The 23,960-nt window shown below is 55.3% G+C and overlaps 1 protein-coding gene across 1 annotated transcript; it reads left to right on the plus strand.

Annotated features, from left to right (window-relative positions):
- Positions 1-1,070: 1,070 nt before the first annotated feature.
- Positions 1,071-23,856, plus strand: LOC116944849 (gelsolin-like). Its single transcript, XM_032958660.2, has 17 exons — positions 1,071-1,219; positions 7,805-8,001; positions 9,092-9,246; positions 10,305-10,466; positions 12,310-12,459; positions 12,951-13,040; positions 13,991-14,123; positions 14,667-14,755; positions 15,345-15,560; positions 16,021-16,142; positions 16,343-16,433; positions 17,870-18,040; positions 18,326-18,500; positions 19,925-20,046; positions 20,714-20,791; positions 21,410-21,470; positions 22,227-23,856. Exons 2-17 carry the CDS (start codon positions 7,809-7,811, stop codon positions 22,406-22,408), a joined length of 2,190 nt encoding a protein of 729 aa, XP_032814551.1. The 5' UTR covers positions 1,071-1,219; positions 7,805-7,808; the 3' UTR covers positions 22,409-23,856.
- The last annotated feature ends 104 nt before the right edge of the window (positions 23,857-23,960 follow it).

Raw genomic sequence — 23,960 nt, forward strand, 5'->3', positions numbered from 1 at the left:
GTTATTGTGCGGGATCGTCTGTGGTGACGGAAGGGGCTTCTGCCTCTGGACAGTGCCCCCTGCCACCGTAACCCCCGAACCGCCTCTGTCTGGCCAGGGCTCGTAAAATTAAACTGGGATGAAGATAGCGGCCAATGGGGAGGTGAGTTGGTGGGCAGTGAGAGCGAGAGAGGGGCGCAGGGAGGCGGCATTGGAATGAAACTGGGTCTTAGAAATCCGCGGTAGCCCAGATACACTCTCAGACAACACCGGCGCACGATACATTGTCACGATTCTCGGGTGTTCCCGTGTATCATACTCGTTTCATACATCACCATTCTTATTCTTGGTTCTTTCGGTAAAGTCACGTTGAGGGAAAACAATAAAATGGCGGTTTGTATTTATTTAAATGAATAAATAAAAAAACCGCCACTTCTTTCAAATGTTCTTGCCGTTAGTTTTCACACCTGATGGTGACTGCTTGTGTTGCAGTCGAAACGTCGTGAGAATTTTATTGTTTTATATATTTTATTATTTTATTGTTTCCCCTCAACGTGACTTTACCGAGAGAACCAAGAATGTGAATCACTGCAGTCACGAAAGCTTTAAATCAAAAGCACCATTCTTGTTAGGAATCATCAGTAGGGCAGAGCCGTCTCCGCCGACCGCTCTCATGTTTGTACGTCAGTGGCTTTAATTGAATGGATAAAATGACTCCCTGATCACTGGTGGGGACAGTTTTAGTGATTCCTAAGAGCAACAATAAACCAATTCTATCTTCTGCATGCCCATCCCCCCGTCTTGTCATTCCACTGCTGGATGAGGGCCTCCCCACGTCTTTGTAGGTCGTGGGGGTTATTTCACCATACTTCACCACGCAAACCGATTCAAACACTCTCTCGAAACGTCTTATTTTTCCCCGTCTGATGAGTTTTGTCATTGGTTTTAAAAAAAATGTTAGAATGATTTTAATTGCAACACGATTGGTCCACAAAACGCATCGTTAGAGGTGGTGATGGCTTGGGGAACCATTCATGCAGCAGTGGATTGGCCATGGCTGAAGATGGAATATCATGATGATGATGAACCCAGTGAACTTAAGAGCCGTCCAGTGCGCACTGTAGCTGCCTCGTTGGGAACTTCCACGGATTTCTCTCGAATGGGAGTGTGCGCCTCCACGCAGCTCTCATCCCAATCTCTGGCCTCGCACTCAGCTCCTGGATCCTGAGACCCAAGCAAGGTAGGCGACGGAGATCTGGTGGGAGACATCTGAACAGCTCTTGCCCTAACTACTTAACTAACTAACCAATAATCACCAACATCAGCCATGGTCAATCCACTGCTGGATGAAGGCAAATCCCCAGGCCCCCGTCACCTCTAACGATCTTAACATTAACGATCCCGTAACTATCCCATGCCCGCACCCATTCTTCTCGCTTAACTTAGGTGCAATGCACAATAGGATACTGTTAAACGGGCGGGAGCGGTGGCGCAATGGTTAGCGCACTGCGCTTACCAATCCGTCGCTGATCTGAATAGGCGCTCGCTGTCATCGCCCACCACACAAGTCGCTCTGGTTGTACGATGAGTCTTGGTATTTGCGCGAATGCAACAAAGAGTAACATGTGCACGGTTACCGTGATGCATGTCGCATGTGCTTACACATGCGGAGTTAATCGGTGGCGCCGGTGGCTTGCGCGCTGCGGTCACGATCCCGGCGGCGGTCAGCATCGGTGGCGAGTGATATCTGAACCACGTGGTGAAGTATGGTCAAGCAACTCGACAAACCAACACGGCATGAGGCGAGGGGCGGGGGCTTCATCCAGCAGTGGATTGAGAAAGGACTGTGGCTGATGACTCTCGTGGACGCGCGCGTGGCGTCAGCGTCACGCTCCGCAGGAGGCGAATGATCCGCTCATCCTGGGGACACTCGTACCGTCATCCTGGGGGCCTTAGGGAGTGAATTAAACAAAGTGGGGGGGGGGGGAGCTTTTCGTATTGTTCTAGCTACGAGCATAGAATGGAGGATCTTTGTTACTACCATACGTGCGCCCTCTCGCCCTTCCACAATGTCTCGGGAGGCGTCGCATCAGTCACCAACTGCTCGCCAGACTCGAGAGCCCGGACGGGCGCATCGCGATCATTTGAAGTCCGTCGCCGTCTTACGATTCGTGTCGGAATGAGAGCTCACGAGAATGCCGTGAGTTCTCCTCCCTCTCGCAAGCCGGAACATCGCAGCCAAAACACATGGCGATGCCAACGAGGACTCCCTCCCAGCCGGGTGTTAACCAGGGCGGGAGTTTACCAGGCCGGGTGCTAACCAGGGCGGGAGTTTACCAGGCCGGGTGTTAACCAGGGCGGGTGTTTACCAGGCCGGGTGCTAACCAGGGCGGGTGCTAACCAGGCCGGTTGTTAACCAGACCGGGTGTTAACCAGGGCGGGTGTTAACCAGGCCGGGTGTTAACCAGGGCGGGTGTTAACCAGGCCGGGTGGTAACCAGGCCGGGTGTTAACCAGGCCGGGTGCTAACCAGGCCGGGTGTTAACCAGGCCGGGTGCTAACCAGGCCGGGTGTTAACCAGGGCGAGCTTTAACCAGGCCGGGTGTTAACCAGGCCGGGTGCTAACCAGGCCGGATGTTTACCAGGGCGGGTGCTAACCAGGCCGGGTGTTAACCAGGCCGGGTGCTAACCAGGCCGGGTGTTAACCAGGGCGAGCTTTAACCAGGCCGGGTGTTAACCAGGCCGGGTGCTAACCAGGCCGGGAGTTTACCAGGGCGGGTGCTAACCAGGCCGAATGCTAACCAGGCCGGGTGTTAACCAGGGCGAGTTTTAACCAGGCCGGGTGTTTACCAGGGCGGGTGCTAACCAGGCTGGGTGCTAACCAGGCCGGGTGTTAACCAGGGCGGGTGTTAACCAGGGCGGGTGCTAACCAGGGCGGGTGTTAACCAGGGCGGGTGTTAACCAGGCCGGGTGCTAACCAGGGCGGGTGCTAACCAGGCCGGGTGTTAACCAGGCCGGGTGCTAACCAGGCCGGGTGTTAACCAGGCCGGGTGTTAACCAGGCCGGGTGTTAACCAGGGCGAGTGTAAATCAGGGCGGGTGCTAAACAGGCCGGGTGTTAACCAGGCCGGGTGTTAACCAGGCCGGGTGTTAACCAGGGCGGGTGCTAACCAGGCCGGGTGCTAACCAGGGCGGGTGCTAACCAGGCCGGGTGTTAACCAGGGTGAGTGTTAACTAGGCCAAGTGCTAACCAGGCCGGGTGCCTTCGGGGAGAGAGATCTGGCGAGGAGGAGTTTCTTTGGCGAGTGGCGCTGACAGTAAACGCGGTTGCATTCCAGCCCTCCTCCCCAAGTCATACTAATATTAATAATATTAGTAGTAATAATTTAGATTTGTAAGGCGCATTTCATTCGTAGATCCCAAAGCGCACCGCAAATGGAATGCAGGAAACAGAGCCTTGCAGGGTAAACGACCAGAACTTGAGGCTAAAGGCCAGTTTATATCGGGTCGTAGGATGACAACAATTTGTTTTAACTATACTTCACCACTCTGGTCAGTACCGCCGGTAGCTACAAAGTAGATTGAATTATTTAACAATTATTGTGTTTGCGAGCGCCACTCCCACCGTCCATCCAGCCCTCCCTCCTCCTCCCCCCGTGGCTCTTGTCGAATCGCAGCAGCTGCGTGCGCAATGCGTGAGGAATGCACCAGAGATCGGGGATGAAGAGAGGGGGGCGCATGAAGGGATCTGATGTCGTCTCGCACCCCCCCCACCACCCACCCATATCCTCCTCATCTGCCACCACAACTCAAAACAAGAACCCCCCCCCCCCATCATGTTGGGGTGGAGCGGTGGCGCAGTGGTGAGCGCACTGCGCTCCGAACCCCTTAGCGACCCCGCGCCGATTTCGATTCCCACTCACGTGGCGTGCCGCGCGTGTTCCTGCGTCTTTACCGTGCGTGCACCTCGCCTGGCACAACGGCCGTGGTGATTGCATCGCCGCTTAGTGGCCAACGGCGATTGTCGTTGTTATGCCCGTGTATGCGTTACTGTGTTGTGTGTACGCACGTGTATATTACTGTGTGTGCATGTGTTATTGTGTATATCTCTGTGTGTTGCTATGTCTTATTGTGTGTGTGTCTGTGTGTTACAGTGTATATCTCTGTGTGTTGCTATGTCTTATTGTGTGTGTGTGTTAATGTGTATACCTCTGTGTGGGGAGCGATAGTGTAGCGGTTAGTGCGCTGCGCTATGAACCTGGCGACCCGGGTTCAATTCCCGCTCACGGCCAACACCAGTGACGATTATCTGAACCGGTTCTGGGCCTTCCCTAGGTCGACTCAGCCTCAAATGAGTACCTAGTGCGATGTGTAAACATCGCCACTGGGGGAGACAAAGGCGGCCGGGCGTGGTGCTGACCACCCACCTCCTCGCGTGCCGTGCCGGCCTTCATAGGTGCAACTCGCTAACAGCACTTGCCCCAACAGTCTTTGAAGGCTACACGGAGGGGGGGGGGGTCTTTGTAAATGTTTTATGGGGAAGGGGAGGGGTCGCCATTTCCTGCTTCCACCGCTTGGCAGATGGAGCGAGGCGGAATGAGCTGAGGATGGAATGAGATGGAGACGGGATGTGATGGAATGAGCTGAGGATGGATTGAAACGGAATTAGCTGAAAGTGGAATGGGAAGGAATGAGACGGAATGAGCTAAAATATTGAATGAGCTGGCGATGGAATGAGACGGAATGAGCTAAGAGATTGAATGAGCTGGTGATGGAATGAGATGGAATGAGCGATCCAATGAACTGGAAGGGCCTCACTGTACTCGAACAATAGCTCCGTTTGTGTATTGTGTAACAATAGCTCCGTTTGTGTATTCCTGCGCGCGTGAAATATCACGGAATTATTCACACAATCGAGTTCTTGTGTCTCGTCAGCAGCAATCGGCATCATCATAATTAGTGTTACTATTCAGCATTCACTAACATCATCACTCATACTTGTAGATTATTATTAATCGCGTCATTTTCCATCATCATTACGATCTGTCATCCATCCGTCAACATCTCATCGAACACCATCATCAGTTATCAATACGACTCATCTGCCCCATCAGTCAGATCGATAGTAACGATTGGCCTCGGGTTGTATCGCGCATTCTCCAACTCTGGTGAACCGCTGTATGCCTCTGGAATTTATATTTATGTTCTATGAAGAAGGACCATTGCCCGAAACATCGTCTATTACATGGTATTTCTTGATTGACGAATTGGAAGGTTAGGTCAACGTTGGTTGACTTCAGGCAACGTTGGTCCAACGTTGGTTGACGTTGAGCCAGCGTTGGTTGACGTTGGACAAACATCCTCAACCAACGTTGGCCCAACGTTTACATGTTCGTGATATTGTAACATTGGTCTCTATGGATCTCTCATCGTCACCGTCACCATCATCTGTTTTCTATCTTCCCGTTTCCTGCCAATTTTAAACTCGACCGTGTTGCATGAACACGAGCGAGTCAGCGGCAACTGAAACGCGTTGGTTGTGAGTTTTGTTTTAGCTCTCAAAACATCCTCCTCTCTCAAAGACAAAAAAAAACCCACGTTCGATTTATTATCCTGTGACGATGAGTGCCAACGCTTTGCTTGCAAAAGCAATTGTATCGGACGAATGTGTGTGTTTAATATAAGTACGTAAAGGCAAAGGCGCAGCCCTGCAATGTACTGAGCACGCCACTGCTGGCGGAAGATCCTCCACTAGCGGGAGCTCAAAGGAGAGTTGCACTCTAGATGGGTATTTGGCCTACTCTTCCACGCCGGCCTGACATGTTGTAAAACAATAAAAACATATATTTTGCCAGGTAAGGCCCACTGAGCTGTATAGCTCTTTTTCAGAAGCGACCTGGCCACAAGTGATAGCCCAGAGAAGTGGCTTATCACGTGGACATTTATATCAGCCAAATACTCTAAACGCGTGATGTTGATTCTAAATGTGGTGGGAACAACCGGAGGACCCTGAGAAAAATCCACGCGACCACGGGGAGAGAGACACGCACATTCCAAATATACAGCAGCAGGCGTCAGGATCGGGATCGAGCCCACGACCTCCTATATACCAGGAGAGGTAGTTAACATCTCACCACCGCGGTTCCCTAAGAGGCCGGAGTTTCCACACTTTATCCCACCACACTTCTTTACCCCACCACACGCGACCGGGAGGGGGGGTCGACCAACCCACAGCGAACCCCACTGTCAGCTTGTGCAGATGCGGCGCGGGTGTGTGGGGTCGGATTTAAGGAACTCGCTCCGTTGTTGACGCCGCCACGCCGGGAGATCGAAAGGAACGGGAAACTCGAGTATTTGACAATCTTTGTGACCGAGGCGGCGTCCGCTTGCCTTTAAAGAATCGACTCGAGATGATTCGTCCGTCGATTACTCGAGGGTGCGTGGGCCGACTCCGTGAGTCATCATCACCACACACATATCCCTTTTGGCAGCTGTGGAAAGAGGGCCCCGCCCGTGAGGGTGCAGGCTAGAGGGAGATGTTGTAGCCTTATATGGGGTCACTGCTGCGACGCCTCGGAGCTCAGCCCAAACCCAAAGAGAAAGATCCCCCGTATAGGCTGTAGAAGACTGTTGGGGCAAGTTTCGTCAGCGAGTGGCACCTGTGAAGGCCGACACTGCACACGAAGGGGATGGGTGGCCGGAAAACCACGCCCGGCCGCCTTTGTCTCCCCAGTTTACACACTGCTCCCAGGTACTCATTTGAGGCTGAGTCAACCTAGGGGAGGATAGGGGCGATCACCCCCCCCCCCCCCCCACCTCTTCTTGGACCACAGTAAAAATTATATTTCATGAATATTTACCAACAAAATCACGTTGAATGTTTATTTTCTACGAATGTAGGGCCCAATTTGAATGTTTGAGATGTTTTGGCCTGCCTCTCTCTCCCCCTCGGGAAGTTTCTCTGGGGTTGTTTGACCATACTTCACCGTGCTGATCACTGCGGGTTGCTGAAGGAGGGGCGCTCCCAGGATCGCTTCAGATGTCACTCGTCAGTGGCATTGGCCTTGGCCAGGAATAGAACTCAGGACGCTGGGTTCATGGCGAAGTACGCCAATTGCTTGCACCACTGCTCTCATATAAAAAGACAAACATCCCCCCGTATAGCCTTTACCAGACTGTTGGAGCAAGTGCTGTTAGCGAGTAGCGCCTACAAAGAAAGGGGTGGGTGGCCAGAACCACGCCCGGCCGCCTTTGTCTCCCCAGTAGCGTTGTTTACACACCAGCTACTAATTTGAGGCTGAGTCGACCTAGGGGAGGCCCAGGACCAGTTCAGATAATCGTCACCGGTGGTGGGCCGTGAGCAGGAGTCGAACTCGGGTCGCCAGGAGGAGTGAGCGGGTCCGTGGGGCCGACCATTCTTGCCGTGTCTCACGGTCTAAAAGCTGCGCGCGGAGTGCACCTGATCTGGGCATGTCGAATGGGTCACCACCGTTTAGTTCAATTCAGTTTATTTTGAATTACCCTGTGAGCCAAGAGGCTCTAAAATCGGCTTTCATCAACAACTCGTCAGCCGATATCATTGCTCGATCCCTGCCCACTAATAATGATCATAACCCATTGAATATGTAGCTACACTGGCAATCTAACGGTTCAATAAAGGACATTGAATGCGTGCCCAAAGTTCCCCTAGAGGCGGAGGGAGTAGGTGGGTCTCTGGCAATCATCAACCCCTTCTCTTGGACCTGAGTTTTCTCGCAGACGTCGAGTCGGGCACGGACGCGTGGCCGCACAGATGCTCGACGCTTTTATCCCCCCCCCCCCGCACAGAGCCATGGTGTACCACCCGGAGTTCGAGGCGGCGGGCCGCCAGCCCGGCCTGCAGGTGTGGCGCGTGGAGAAGCTGGACCTGGTGGCCGTGCCCAAGGAGCTCTACGGCAGCTTCTACACGGGCGACGCCTACGTGCTGCTCTTCTCCGTGCGCAACCGCGCCGGCAACATGCAGTACGACCTGCACTTCTGGCTCGGTGAGTGCATCGGCGTCATCGGCGGCAGCACCATTGTCGTCAACATCAGTAGCATCATGGCCATCAGACGTCTGAATATCATCATTACCGCCATCACCATCGCTATCATAATCACCACAGCTATCATTATCGTAATCGCCGCCATCATCGTCAGATAGTTTAGTTTTTGAATTAACGACGCACACCTCGTCCAGACGACGCTACTAGCTGCGTTTAAGGTGACGCAAAAGCACGTGGCAGGTGGAGCCACCGCGGGAAGGAGGCCACCGTCTCCCATCCAAGCCACGGTGGGGAGACTGTGGCCTTGCAGCCCACACCGTGGACCACCCAGTGAACCCATACAGACACATAGATACTCCTTAGAGACTCGTAGAGATACAGAGATTCAGATAAACTCAGAGATACACAGAGGCCCATGGAGATGCATTAAAGACAAGCCACAGTAGTGCAACTGTGGCCATACAAACAAACTACAGACCGCACAATAAATCCACTGTGGTCTGCGCTCCTTCAACAGAGGAGTAGGAACAGCAAAACCACACGAACGAACTCTCTCCCTGAGCCCTCTCGTCGTGGCCTGCAGACCTCGACATTGGCATCGGGCCCCTGAACACATGACTGCTGTCATCGTGCGCAAGCGTAGAATAGAGTAATGCAGTGTTCTTCACTAATTTTCATAAGGGGGGCCACTTTCACCAATAAGACATCATCAGTGTGAGGGCCGCCACGCGTATTTGAAACCATTGGGTTTGACAGCAGCACGATGGCGGGGGGAGTTGTCACGCGTTGTGTAGTGTCCGGGGCCGCACGGCAGAGGCCACGCTAAAGGCCACCAGGGGCCGCCAGTGGCCTGCGGGCCTTGCAACAAAGAACGCCGGCTTCATTAGACATCGCACATTACCATTCAAACATATAATCGGCTTCATCTAACAGACCTCCCACCATCGCACACCATAGCTCTCCTCACCCATCTCCTCCCCACCCCACCGCACAACCGGGTCTCACGACACCGCTGGCCACTCTGCCCAGCCGGGCGCCAAACTCCGCGTGCGCGTGCCGACGCCTCGTCCGTCCTTCTCCGCCCCGACAGGCAACGAGTGCTCACAGGACGAGAGCGGAGCGGCCGCCATCTTCACGGTGCAGATGGACGACCACCTTGGGGGGCAGCCCGTGCAGCACCGTGAGGTTCAGGGCTTCGAGTCCACCGCCTTCAGCGGATACTTCAAGAACGGCATCAAGTACAAGGTGCCGCCGAATAGAAACTGTGCAGACGACTGTTTGTTTTATTTTGTATTCATCATGTGGCCTTTTTTAATTGAAGGCTGTCTTTGGTGTAGGCCAATCAGTTTCGAAGACAATGGAAATATTGTCCGAGGATGTTTTGTTTGCACGTTCACCACAAGTGCTCTGTGTGTGGTTAACGCAAGACTTGATTTCTTGCAAATTGGTTTCTATTTGGTGTTTGAACATCTTCACACCGCCTGTTTTATTGCCAGAAAGGGTAAAACTATTTTTGTTATCGTAATTCCCGGAGAAATGTCACGGTACTCGAATTACAAATGTTGTTGTGGGATTACTCTCCAGCACACAACCGGTGTGTATACCGAACTAGTAACACATTGGCACGTTTTGTTTACGTGACAAACCTTACCAATTGGCCGCGTTGGGTAGTGGTGGGCTAACAATACATTGATATTTACGCGATCTAACCCCCAAAAAACTATATTATGGGGAATATTGGTCGCGAAAGCCTATACTACGTGTTAAACTATATTTTTATTCTAACAGATAAGGCCCACTGAGCTTTCTAGCTCAGTGGGCCTTATCTTTTCAGAAGCGACCTGGCCACAAATCGATAGCTCAACGAAGTGGCTTATCATCATGTGGGAATGTATAGCAGCCAAATACTCTAAACGCATGTTTCTTCTAAATGTGGAGTGAAAACCCAGCATGGCACACGAGGACCCGGAGAAAAATACATGCGACCACGGGGAGAGAGACACGCAAACTCCAAATATACAAGCGTCAGGGTCGGGATCTAACCCAAGACCTCCTGTATACCAGGCGAGGTAGTTAACATCCCGCCACCGTGGCGAATATATGTTCCTGGGTCGTTTGGTGGACCTCAGAGGTTCACGTGACCTGTCACCACCACCACAGCCATAGGCAGCTGCAGAGACCCAGCCCTGGGTGCCCAGTAACAACATCTGCCCTGACCGGCTACGTAAGACGCGCGGGGTGGGAAGGGATCTTTACCCTTTGCTGTTTTGATCTTTGCCTGTGGCTATCGTGGGCACGTGCAGCCGGGCGGCGTGGCTTCGGGCTTCCGCCACGTGGTGCCCAACCTGGTGGACGTGAAGCGGCTGCTGCACGTGAAGGGGCGACGCACGGTGCGCGCCACCGAGGTGCCGCTCTCCTGGGCGAGCTTCAACCAGGGGGACTGCTTCATCGTCGATCTGGGGGCGGTGAGGATGGACACGCACAAAGACAACGATCCCTCATATAACCTTAACAGACTGTTGGGGCAAGTGCCATTATCGAGCACTTATGAAGTCCGGCACGGCACAGGACGGGGGGGGTATCACCAGCACCACGCCTGGCTGCCTTTGTCTCCCCAATGGCGATGTTTACACACCACGCCAGGTACTCATTTGAGGCCGAGTCGACCTAGGGGAGGCCCAGGACCTGTTCAGATAATCGTCACTGATGTTGGCCGCGAGCGGGAATCGAACCCAGCATAGCGCTGGCCACTACGCCACCGCTCCCCACAAAGCGCAGCACCTACATGCGACCATCAGGCTGGCACGTGACCCACAGAGGGTTCAACCGGGGCATCTGCTTCAAAGTTGACCTGTGAGCGGTGAGGACGAGCGGATACACATACAAATGCATAAGGTGTCTCAAAGAGTGAATGTTAATTTTTGTAACTCTGTAAAACACGTAGGTGCAGGTTTAGGGAAAATAGTACTGTACAGTGACTGGGAGAGTGTCCCCGATCGTGTCGCTAGATGTTAGCGTGTCATGTGACTGAAGGTGGCGTTCCACGACCGCACATTAGAAGATTAATGAAATTAGCTTTTTATCCTTTGAGCGTGGAAAAGTTCAATAAGTAAATAAAAAATGCTCAAGTCATTGTTTCCCAATTTTATCTCGATTGTGCAACCAGTGTCATGCCACCGAGATGAAGCTTACGTTTGAAACTATTGCGCTGATGCAGAAAGCGACCCGCGGAAGTGGCTATCACAGAGCCACCTCTTAGAGCCCATCACGTGACCGTGGGAGATAGCAACAGCGTGGGGAGGTTTTCATCCACCGGTGGATAAACCGCGGCTGCCTGCGATGACGAACATTGGAAGTGCGTGCAAGAGACGGACGGGCGAGTGGGGTTGGATGACGTGACGATGGGAGGCCCCGGGGGGGGGTACTATCGGCTCGAGCAGACCGCCAACCCTTACCCACGGCGCGCACCTGGGCGCGTTCACTCTTCCCCTAGATACGCGAGCGCCCACGTGCCGTTTGCCCTGCTTCCCCGGCTTGAGGGCAAACGGCATCGCCAGGACGAGGAGCGGAGGCCACGGCGCGGTTGGCTTGCTCCAACTCCCGCAGATGGCCAAACCAGAAGGCCGGGCTTTGAACTTCCCCCGAAAGCGAAACCTTTACATGGTCCCGCCGCTCAGACGATCCCCGAATTGTGGCGCTGGCACGACGCCGGCCGCGGTGCGGCGTCCGATCGGATCTCTCGCGGCGAGCAGAGCAACGCGTTGCCTGCCGCAGGACGGTTCTCGTGGGGACGGAAGTTGGGTATCGCATAGCTACCTCAGAGATCCGCCTTCCAAGTCGGGGGAAGAGCACTTCCTCACCTGGCCTGCCACGGAGAGGAAACGTTCAGCGCATCGCGGTCGAAACCGTATTAAATGTTCACATTTGTGTTCAATGTTCAAATCGTGCTAAACGCTCACGGTTAAATGTTCATATTTAACACGATTGTCTTTTTTTGCGACCTCGGCATTTCCACGCCGGTTTTGCTGACCACGACACCAATGGCAGCCTCTCTCACCTTCACCGTCGGGAATGTTTTTAATTGCGTGCAGTCATTTGGCGACCCGGGGTTGAGACCATCGACTCGCTGCACTCGAGAACCCGCTTTTTAAATCACAGGCAGCGGCTGAAACCGGGATTGGAACCCATGATCCGGCTCGGCACGGCGACCTCCGCGCCAGCGTGGCCGACCACGGACGCGTGCGTGGCGATCGTGACGGTGCGACTCCTTCACCTCCGTTCTGCCCCCTCCTCGCTCTACCCCCGTAGAACATCTACCAGTGGTGCGGCTCGAAGAGCAATCGCTTCGAGCGGCTGAAGGCCACCCAAGTGGCCAAGGGGATCCGAGACAACGAGCGGAGCGGGCGAGCGAGAGTCGACGTCCTGGAGGAGGGGATGCAGCCCGACGGCCTGGTGGAGGCGAGGAGAACGCACGCGCACGCACTCACGCGCACGCACTCACGCGCACACGAGCAAGCACACGCACTCACGCGCTCACGAGCAAGCGCACGCACTCACGCGCACACGAGCAAGCACACGCGCACACGCCCGCCCATTGCTCATCCTCTCGTCATCTGTTCACTGTCACGTGTCACGAGAGTCAACGTTAACGAATGTCGCCAATAGATCGTCACACACCACCTGTCAGCCGCTACTGTCACTCGTCCATCACCCGTCACTCACCGTCCATTAAGCATCACTCACCCATTACGCGTCTTTCACAACTCAGCATCTGTCACTCACCATCCATCACCTGTCACCCATCACTCATCATCCATCACCTGTCACCCATTACTCATCATCCATCACGTGTCACACATCACTCATCATCAATCACCTGTCACCCATCACTCATCACCTGCTGTTGTTGTCACTGCCGTTGTTGTTGTTGTTGTTCTCGTGACGTTCAGGCTTTGGGATCCATGCCGAGTTTGCCGGAGGGAGAGGCCGATGACGTCAAGGCCGATGCCTCCAACAGGAAAATCGCCAAACTCTACAAGGTGAGAAGCCACGCGATTGTCTGTCCGTCCGTAACATGGGATAACAATTATCCAATCTAAATAACATTTTAATATAGAGTTTTAGTTGTTAGCAGGGACTGGTCACATTGGTAAGAGCGTGTCCTAAACATGGCGATAAAAAAACAGCGGTACACGGATAAGCCTTTTTGACTGAGGTGATGACATCACACGCTGAGGTGATGACATCACCCGGAGAGGTAATGACATCACACGCCGAGGTGATGACATCACACGCCGAGGTGATGACATCACACGCCATGCTTGCGGCCCCGCGTTCCCGGGACATCACCGTGCGCGCCGTCACGCACGTCGTTGCTTTTGCGAACCAAAAACTTCTTGAGGCTAAGCACACGTTGGCACGCTTTATGGAATCCACGCGCGTGCACGCATGTGGATTCCATTTCTCTTTCCTTGGGTTTGACCTTCCACGAAGCTCACGGTTCACCCTAAACAGCATCCACCGCACAATCCGTGGCAGTGGATGCGGATACCTGATGCACAAATGGAAAATTGAAAACTCTCCAGTCGTGTGCGACTGCGGTCATCCAGAACAGACCGTCGTGCAACGTGTAACGACGCCATGCCCCCATCCTCAAATACGAAGAAAGAGATATCACAGCGACGATACGCTCCGCTACTGCTCCTGACGCGGTTGTCCGGCTTGACCGCCTGAATGTGACATTGTAGCTATTGCTCTGCGTCTACACCGGCAGCCGTGCGAAAGAAGAAGATCGCCTGCGTGATGCGCGGGTCACTCTGTGTTTGACCGGCATCCCGACACGCTAGATGAACATCGTCCATACGAAATGTTATATTTTTATTTTCATTCGCATCTTAGTCAAAGTACAATTTCCCCTCGCCTTACTCGTCCTCGCCGTCCGTCCCGACCGCGTTCCGTCTCCTCCTCGGTGGGGTCCCCTCCCCCCCAGGTGTCAAACGCCTCCGGCACCATGGAGGTGATAATGGTGGCGGCTGACAACCCGTTCCGCCAGGACATGTTGCTGTCGGGAGACTGCTTCCTGCTTGACCACGGGCCCGCGGGGAAGATCTTCGTGTGGAAGGGTCAGCGTTGGGTTTAATAGCCTCGGGGAGAAAGTTATGAATCTATTACTTGCTGGGATATATTGATTAGAAACGTGGACATGTCTTTCCTGTTCAATTGCAAGCTCCAACAGATTCCCCTTCTCTGCTTAAGACCGCCTTCCTCGTTCTATTTATAAAATAAATATTCCGCAATGCTTCTGTGCGGCGTCTTGTTAGGTGTAATAATTTTTGCATGAACATTGTACCAATGAACTTCGGCTTTAGGGTTTGTGGCGTGTTGTTGCTGCTGCTGATGATGCTGCGCTAGTGATGATACTATTGATGCTGCTGTTGATGATTATGATGCTGGTGCTATTGATAATAATATGAATGTTTCTGATGATGATAATAATAATGTTGCTGCTGATGATGCTGTTGCTGCTGCTATTGATGATAATATTGATGCAGTTGCTGCTGATTAAGATCCTACTGATGCAGCAGCTGCTGCTGCTGCTGTTGATGATAATATTGCTGCTGATGATGACGTTGACGACGACGACGATTATGACGTTGCTACCTTAGGTCGTGGCGCCGATATCGCGGAGAGGAAGGCCGCATTGAAACTGGCCGAGGACTTCATCGTCCGCATGGGCTACCCGAAGAACACCCAGGTGAGCACACCTGCACCGGCCCAGGTCAGGTGACCCCGCACAACCCCCAGAGCAACTCCTCATCTAGCCGTGGTCGATCGACTGCTGGACGAAGGCCTCCACAGGCCGCAGCCGCCGCCTCTCGCGGCGATTCTGCGGTGTGCCTGGCACCCCGCGCACGAGCCGGTTCCGTCGATTCCATCTCCGCGGGATACGTCCTCTACCGGAAACGCGTTGCGCTCCTTGGCTGCCCACGCCGTTGTTAGGATTTGCCACAGAGCCACCGTCCCGGCCAGCCATGGCACGTGCTACCCAAGCCCACTCTTGAACAGTCTATGTTTTGTTTGACCTGTGTACGTTCTCGTAATGCGCGTGTTCCTCTTGCTGACCCTCAATGTAGAATTCACCTGTCTCTCTCTCTCTCTCTCCGTGCTCCTTTGCGCACTTTTCAGTTAGATTTTTTTTTTTTACGCCGCAATTACCAAAAATAATAAATCCACGTTCACCGCTGGGCACCGGCCGCCTCTGAAACCACGGCCACTCCTCCTCCTCGTCCTCCTCCTCCTCGTGCTGCACCTCCCTCTAACCGCGCTCCGCCACCCCGCGCCAGGTGTCGGTGCTGCCCGAGGGAGGGGAGACGCCGCTCTTCAAGCAGTTCTTCAAGGGCTGGCGCGACCACGAGCAGACCGACGGCCTGGGGCCCCGCTACACCGTGGGCAGCGTCGCCCGCATCCAGCAGATCCCCTTCGACGCCTCCACCCTGCACTCCAACCCGGCCATGGCCGCCCAGCATGGCATGGTGGACGACGGCAAGGGAGACGTACAGGTGAGGGCGGGGGGTGGCAGGGGCAGAGGGGTGGGGGATGGGTGTAGAGGGTTGTGATGGGACATGACAGAGGTCGCTGTTGACCTCGCTCACGCGATCGCCACCAAACGCTGCCTCGCCCATTTGATCACCAAGGCACCCACTCGTTCGTCCGCCAAGGAGCCCCCTCACTCGCCCACCCACCCACCCGACACAACAAGACCCCACTCACGGGGAGGGTGTGATGGGAGGGCTTCATTTGACTAGTGGGTGGGGCGACCTGAGTAATGGGCGGAGCTACCAGAGCAGAGGGTGGGGTTACCAGAGCAGGGGGCGGGCCCTGTGAGCAGGAGGAGCTACCAAGTGGAGGTCGAGCGAGGAGGAGGAGGCGGCTCACAGTGCGGACTGTGGTAGCGACTGAGTGGGAGTGGCCGTGTGAAAGTGGGCGGGGTTGGCTGACGTGCCGCGCTTCGCGCCGCAGGTGTGGCGCATCGAGGGCTCGGACAAGGCTCCCGTGGACCCGAGCACCTACGGGGAGTTCTACGGCGGAGACTGCTACATCATCCTCTACACCTACAAGACGGGACAGATCATCTACACCTGGTGGGGACCGCCACCTCCGTACCCACTCCTGCCCGAGCGTTCTAATCGTCCCGTGTGTTTTCGGATTGTACGGTGTGTGACCAGCCCACTCTCGCCAGGGTGGTGAAATACGGTCAGACTACTCCTACTACCTGCACAGCGTGGGGGGAAGGCCTCCATCCAGCAGTGGAGTGATGAAGGGCTTTGAATTGCTATTGCAGGCAGGGTCATACCTCGACACGTGACGAGGTGGCAGCCTCAGCCTTTCTGTCGGCCGAGTTGGACATCTCCCTGGGTGGAACCCCTGTGCAGGTGAGCTACTCCAGCTCCTCGTTCACCACCTTGTCCACCGCAAGCTGCCAACCTCCTCACACTTCCGCCTCATCCTGCATATCTTGGCCACCTCTTCATCCACCTCCTCATCCACCGCACCGAGTTACCCTCACCACCCACCTGGTCTGCTTTTTCCCATCACAGGTTATGATGATGTGATGAAGAAATTAACAAGCTAATTATTTTTGAGATTCGTTCGCGTAATGAGATGAAGTCACACTAATTCATTAATTTTATACGTAAATGCATTTAAGGCCGAGTGCCCTGGACTCAGGGCCTGCATGACCTTGCCCGGGTACCCATGCCTTCCTGGGCAAGCGAATCTAGGCAATACCGGGGTAGGCTCAGATCATCGCCCATGTAATTTAAGATAATGATTCTTTTCACTGAAATTCGTCCAACCCCTGGACCAAATGTTGGATCACCTCTGCGAGAGTTACCATGCCCCCAAGTTACAGACAGAAAGCTAATGCTGTATCGCTTCAACTTTAGTTGGAACGCGTTAAGAAGAGACCTTAGTTGGCGAGCCGTAGGCGTTTGTTCAAGTGTCGGAAGGAAACTGGAACCCTCTCCTGGGGAATGAACATACTTCCTCTTCTCTTCGTGCACTTATTTCATTTCAAAGCTCAAAGGAGCGTGGGACGGCCCTCAAATCCACCGACAGCCCTGAACCAGCAGAGGAAACTCCACATTCCCATGGCAATTACAAAAACAATGGCAACAACAGCGAGGACGCTTCGCCGACGAGAGCAGATTGAGTCCCAGTCGTTCCCGTCTGCTCCCGAACGCGGAAGCCAGTCGATCGGTACGTTGCGGGCGGTAGGGCTTCAAACTATGCGAGTTGAGAATCAAGGTTGCAGTTGTTTGTGGCGGTGATGCAGCGGCCTCCGGTAGCGGGAGGGAGGGCGATGCGAAGACTTACAAAAGGAGAGCGTGGCGTGTGACCGTTACGGCCATCGTCTTCTGATCGCGATTTCTTTTCTTTATCCATCGATTGCTATTCCAGCTGTGCCACTCTGGAGAGGTTTCCGCTTGCAGTGAGCAGTGCACCGAGTCTCGGGGCACGCTGTTTGTTGCCGGTCGCTGGGCGTTCTTGGCCCATTACTCGGCCACCGCGATTGCAGAACAAAAAAACTTCGGAGGGACAGGGGCCCTAAAATGAGCCCCCAGGGACAGCCCGGGCGGCAAGGGACAGCCGGGGTACCAGCGTCAGTCCAACCGGCCTACGGCGCGCCATCGGCGCGGTGTGTTCGCGATGCACCGGACTCGTCAGAGTGCGCCGATAGCGGACGTTCAGACTGATTACTCGCCGAGTTCCAGTTCCAGTTGCCGAGGATGCCCTGGGACCTCTGCCTCGATCGCGTCGCTCTGCGCTCACCGCACGCCACCGCCCCCCGCCCCACCCCCAACCCCAGGTGCGCGTCGTGCAGGGCAAGGAGCCGGCGCACCTCATGAGCATCTTCGGCGACAAGCCGCTGGTGGTGTACCGGGGCGGCACGTCGCGCGACGGCGGCCAGAGCCAGCCGGCCGACGTGCGCCTCTTCCAAGTGCGGCGCAACGCCGCCCGCCGGACGCGCGCCATCGAGGTGAGTGGGTGGGGCTACCAGAGCAGTGGGCGGAGCTACCCGAGACGTTGTCCGCCAGGCGCCGATGAAGTGCGGTTTGAGAACCGGTTCAGATTTTAATCAACACTGCTGTTAGCCGTGGCCGGGAATCACACTCTGATGAATGAGCTCCATCTTCCATGGTGGCGAGATGTTGACGACCGCGCCTGGTAGGCAGGAGGTTTCTCAATGAACTAATTGTAAAAAAAAAAGTACACGCCCACCCGCTCGCTCGCTCACGCGTGTGTATGCACGCGTGCCCGCCAGATGGAGGCCAGCGCGTCGCGCCTCAACTCGAACGACGCGTTCGTGCTCGTGGGCCCCGGCGCGGCCTACACGTGGGTGGGCCGCGGGGCGGTGGAGGCCGAGCGCCAGGGGGCGGCGAGCGTCGCCGCGCTGCTCGGGGTGCAGCCCACCGAGGTGAACGAGGACGCGGAGCCAGGTGACGATCGCTCTCTCTCCACGCACGGCCGACCCCCGGGGACTCTTCTCTCCCGCCGCTGCCCCCCACCCCCCCCCCCGACCGGCGATCTCTCTTCGCCAGTGCAGACACCGTCAATGGCATTCGTCGTGATCTCTCGCTTAGCGGAGCGGGCCGCGTGACGGCTGCCATCTTCCACTCCACCATAAACCGCATCCACTGCACGCACCATGGCAGATGCGGATGCCGGTCGCACAAATGTGAACTAAAAAAACTCTCCGGTAGTTTGCGACTGGGGTCATCCGGAACAGAGAGCGTACAACACATAACGACGCAATTCCCCTATCCACAAATACGAGGGAGACATCACGGCGATGATACACTCCGCTAACGCTCTTCCGACTTGACCACCTGAATGTGACCTTGTAGCTGTTGCTCTGCGTCTACACCGGCAGCCGTACGAAAGAAGAAGAAGATCGCCTGCGTGATTGCGCGGGTCACTCTGTGTTTGACCGGCATCCCGAGACACGGTGGTGATTAGACGCTCGATGAGCGTGCGCAGTGGATCGTGTGAGCATTCCGCGTTGCACCCAGGCGCGGTTCGTCCACTAGGGGCGTTTGGGCCGAGTGAGAGATTTCCCTTCATTCGTTGCGATCAGCTTCGTATTTTAGCCACGCCGTTTGAGACCCATTCAGGCGCCCATGGCTGTAATGAGATGACGTCACATCGCGAGGTTGCACTCTGCAAATATTGCAGGTCACGGCGTACACGCACCAGGCTTTTGGCAGTGTCAAAGGAGTTGTGTAGTGTAGACTTGAGGGTCATGGGGACAGCGTTTGAAGCGCTTTGTTTTTGTTCCGTATTGTTTATAAATGCCTCATCGTCGGTAGATAAGCCAGTTATATCACTTTCATGGGAAGGCCAATAACGTGACGAGGTTTTTCTTAATTAGAACTCCGCATTGTCAGAGGTCACACACAACAGCCCCACCTAGTGGCAATGTCACTGGTTGCACCGCGTGTGTGCGTTTGCCGTGTGCGTGTGTGCTCCGTGCGTGTGTGCGTGTGTGCTCCGTGCGTGTGTACTCCGTGCGTGTGTGCTCCGTACGTGTGTGCTCCGTGCGTGTGTGCTCCGTACGTGTGTGCTCCGTGCGTGTGTGCTCCGTGCGTGTGTACTCCGTGCGTGTGTGCTCCGTACGTGTGTGCTCCGTACGTGTGTGCTCCGTGCGTGTGTGCTCCGTGCGTGTGTGCTCCGTACGTGTGTACTCCGTGCGTGTGTGCTCCGTGCGTGTGTGCTCCGTGCGTGTGTGCTCCGTGCATGTGTGCTCCGTGCGTGTGTGCTCCGTGCGTGTGTGCTCCGTGCGTGTGTGCTCCATGCGTGTGTGCTCCGTGCGTGTGTGCTCCGTGCGTGTGTGCTCCGTGCGTGTGTGCGTGTGTGAGAGTAGATGAATTCTGGTCGCTGCTGGGAGGCAAGGTTTCGTACCAAACCTCATCGCGACTCCGCAATAAGACGGAGACCCACCCCCCACGCCTCTTCGCCTGCTCCAACAAGTCCGGCAGATTCACGGTGAACATCATCATCAGCAACAGCAGCGTCATTATCTCCATCATCAGCACTACCACTCCTCAAAGACAAAGGTCCCCCGTGTAACCTTAACAGACTGTTGAGGCAAGTGCTATTACACCTATGAAGACCGACAAGGCACACAAAAGGGTGGGTGGCCAGCATCACGCCTGGCCGCCTTTGTCTCCCCAGCGATGATGTTTACACACCGCACCAGCTACTCATTTGAGGCTGAGTCGACCTAGGGAGAGGCCCAGGACCGGTTAAAATAATTGTCACCGGTGTTGGCCGTGAGCAGGAATCGAACACGGGTAGCCGGATTCATAGTGCGGCATGCTAACCGCTGCACCACCGCTCCTCCCACACACACACGCGTACACACACACGTACACACACACTCACACACACGTACACACACACTCACACACACACGTACACACACTCACACACACACACACGTACACACACAATCACACACAAACGTACACACTCAGACACACACGTGCACACACACTCACACAAACGTACACACACACAATCACACACACACACGTACACACACACACGTACACACTCACACACACTCACACACACACACGTACACACGCACTCACTCACCTTGCCCCCAGGAGAGGCAGCCAGGCTGCGCGTGTGTCTCCTGCCCTTGCAGGTGGAGGAGGTGCCCGGAGAAATCACGCAGGAGGATTTGGCCACGGACGACGTGATGCTCATCGACGCCTGGGACCAGGTGAGACAAGGCCTGCGCGTCTCGCCTTCACGAGGGCCCTCGGAGAGCGGTAGTGAGGGGGTGGTGAGCGGGTGGTGAGCGGGTGGTGAGGGGGTGGTGAGGTGGGTGGTGAGGGGGTGGTGAGGTGGGTGGGACCCCAGCATGCGCTGCGCTGTGTTGGTGTGACGTGTCAGATGCGCAGCGGAGTGGTGCTGTTGCGGTGTGTGCAGTCATGTGGTGTGTGTTGTTGTCGGTTGTGCAATGTGGTGTGAGGTGTATTTTACTGCAGCGTGTAATGCGTTGTGGTGTGTGTTGTCGTGGTGTGTGGCGGTGTGTGTGTGTGATGTGGTGGCGTGTGCGCTGCGATGCGGTGTGCGTTGGTGTGTTTGTGTGTAGTGTGATGTTGTTGGTAGTGGTCCAGGGTGTGTGTTATGCGATTGTGTGTCTTATGTGCATATAACATTATATGGAGCGGACTAGGGAGTGTCTTATGCACTGTCGTGTATCCCGTGATTGTGTGTGCTATGTTGTTGTTGTGTTGTGCGGGCGTGTTATTATGCAGGGGAGAGTATATTATCCTACCGTGTACCCGTGCGTATATGGGATTTGTATCGCCACTCACCTCGTTCTGCTCCCCAGATCTTCGTCTGGATCGGCAGCGATGCAAACGACGTCGAGAAGAAGGAGTCCCTGCAGTCAGGTGTGTTCATGCACAAAGACAGAGATCCCCCATGCAGCCTTCAGCAGACTTTGGGTGCAAGTGCTTTTAGCGAGTAGCACCTATAAAGGCTGGCGCGGCGCACGAGGGGGTGGGTGGCCAGCACCACGCCTGGTCGCCTTTACCCAGCGGTGATGTTTACACATCGTACCAGGTACTCATTTGAGGCTGAGTCGACCTAGGCGAGGCCCAGTACCACACGCGCACAAGCGTGCGCGCGCTACAGTCATGACATTTGCTTACCCAGAAAATCACCGAGTCTCAAGTCTCCCTGTCGAGAGTCGCCGTTACATTGCCACGTTTGGAGAATGCCGTGACTGTAATTGACGATGTTTAACGCACCCACGCGGGTGTTCACGGTCGTGCCGTACCGCCAGCCATACCGCATCGATTTGCACGGCATTCCTACGCGAACCGGGCGCCTCCATTTCGATTGCGTCAAATCGTTTCGATCAGAAGCGGCTAAAAACTGACGCGGGACACCACTCCACCTCATTTTGGCGAACTTTCCGTAAAATCACGGCGGTGGTTTTCCGCCCCTCCCCCCCCACCAAACCCGCACCGCGACCGTGAATTTGACTCGGCAACCGCAGCGGCAAAACCGTGGCCACGGTTGTTTTCGCCGACACGGCAAAAATACATTTTTATTCTAAAATATATTTTTTTAATCCTACAAAACACACAAAACTAACGCCGCCAACCACGTGACCGCCCCCCCCCCCCCCCCCGTCCCGACAGCGGAGCGCTACCTGGAGACGGACCCTTCGGGCCGTAGCAAGCGCACCCCCGTGGTGGTGGTGAAGCAGGGACACGAGCCCCCCACCTTCACCGGCTGGTTCCTCGCCTGGGACCCCGACTACTGGCAGCAGGACCCCTTCGAGAGGGCCAAGGCCGAGCTGGAGGCCGGAAACCCCATGTGAGGGGAGCGACGGCGCTGCCAGCAACAACAGCAGCAGCACACACAGCACGAGCAGAAGCAGCACAACAAGCAGCAGCAGCAGCACCAGCGGTAGAAGTACCGTCAGCAGCAGGAACTTTAGTGATAATAGCCATAGCAGCAATGAAGATGCAGTAGATCAATTGTAGTGCCAGCAGTCTCACCTGCATCAGCGCCTTCAACGGTAGCAGCTGCAGCGTAGTTGTCATCAGCATCGTCAGCATCAGCAGCATCTTCAACATCACCAGCATCATCAGGAGCATCTTCAGCATAAACATAATCATCAGCAGCAGCAGCAACAAAAGCAGCATCGGCAACACAAGGAATATAAACATCGCTATCATCAGCTACCCAACTTTGCGATATATTTGCAGGCTCGTTCCATATGAGATATTCACTTTTCCGATGATCATAGTAATAATCTTGATCATAGCGATGACAACGACGACGATGATGACAGTATTAATGTTGGTTTTGTTTTGAGTGTCGTGATGGCTTCTCAGATCGACCGACCTGCGGACGCGAGCCATGAGCCATGAGCCGTGCGTGTGTTCGACGCCGTGTGCCCCAAGCCGTGAGCCGTGCGTGTGTTCGACGTCGTGTGCCCCGAGCCGTGTGCCGCGAGCCGTGAGCCGTGCGTGTGTTCGACGCCGTGAGCCATGAGCCGTGAGCCGTGCGTGTGTTCAACCCCGTGAGCCGTGAGCCATGAGCCGTGCGTGTGTTTGACGCCGTGAGCCATGAGCCGTGAGCCGTGCGTGTGTTCGACCCCGTGAGCCGTGAGCCATGAGCCGTGCGTGTGTTTGACGCCGTGAGCCATGAGCCGTGCGTGTGTTCGACGCCGTCGTGGAGGGGTGATGCGCGACGAGCTCCTCACTTGGTGTGCAGTGAAACGCACGGGCGGAGCGACACCCCGGGGGTCCGAGCCGCGAGTCGACGGAAAATCCGACCACCAGCTGATCGGTGTTTTTTTTGCGGGGGGGGGCGTATGAAGTGCGTTCCGTGCGGTGGGATTCGCTGTGTATGGCGCTCATCAGCAACAGCAGCAGCGCTCCGCCCTATAGCCCGGACGCCACCCAGCCAGCCGGTGACTCCCTTCCACTCGATGTCACCAAGGTAAAGGCGCAGCACTGCAAGTGCTCGCTCACGCCACCGCTGGTGGAAACGCCTCCACTAGAGGGAGCTCTCAAATGTCCCCCCCTCCCCCTCCACACGATATTTGGCCTACTCTTCCACGCCGTCTTGGAAGAGGTGCGAGTCACCCACACTTTAGCCCCCACCGCGCGCTCGGCCTGCCAAGCTCCGCGCGCAGGGGACGAGGGCGTCGCGTTTTTGGTTCCGTGAGAGGTTTTTGTTGTCGTTGGACCGCTCGTTTTGTACGGCCCCTGTCACCCCCTGCACCGTGACGATTAAACTCACTCCGCGAAGACCAACGCTGGGCATCTCGGGATCGAGTTTGTATTATTGTTGTTATTGTTGTTGTGGACCGGTTCAGATATCACTCGAGCGAGATACGCGGGCAGGCTAGTGAGCTTAGA

The sequence above is a fragment of the Petromyzon marinus genome, chromosome 22, assembly GCF_048934315.1.
Source record: "Petromyzon marinus isolate PM22_M1 ecotype Great Lakes invasive population chromosome 22, UKy_Petmar_22M1.pri1.0, whole genome shotgun sequence".
In the NCBI taxonomy this organism is placed as follows: domain Eukaryota; kingdom Metazoa; phylum Chordata; class Hyperoartia; order Petromyzontiformes; family Petromyzontidae; genus Petromyzon; species Petromyzon marinus.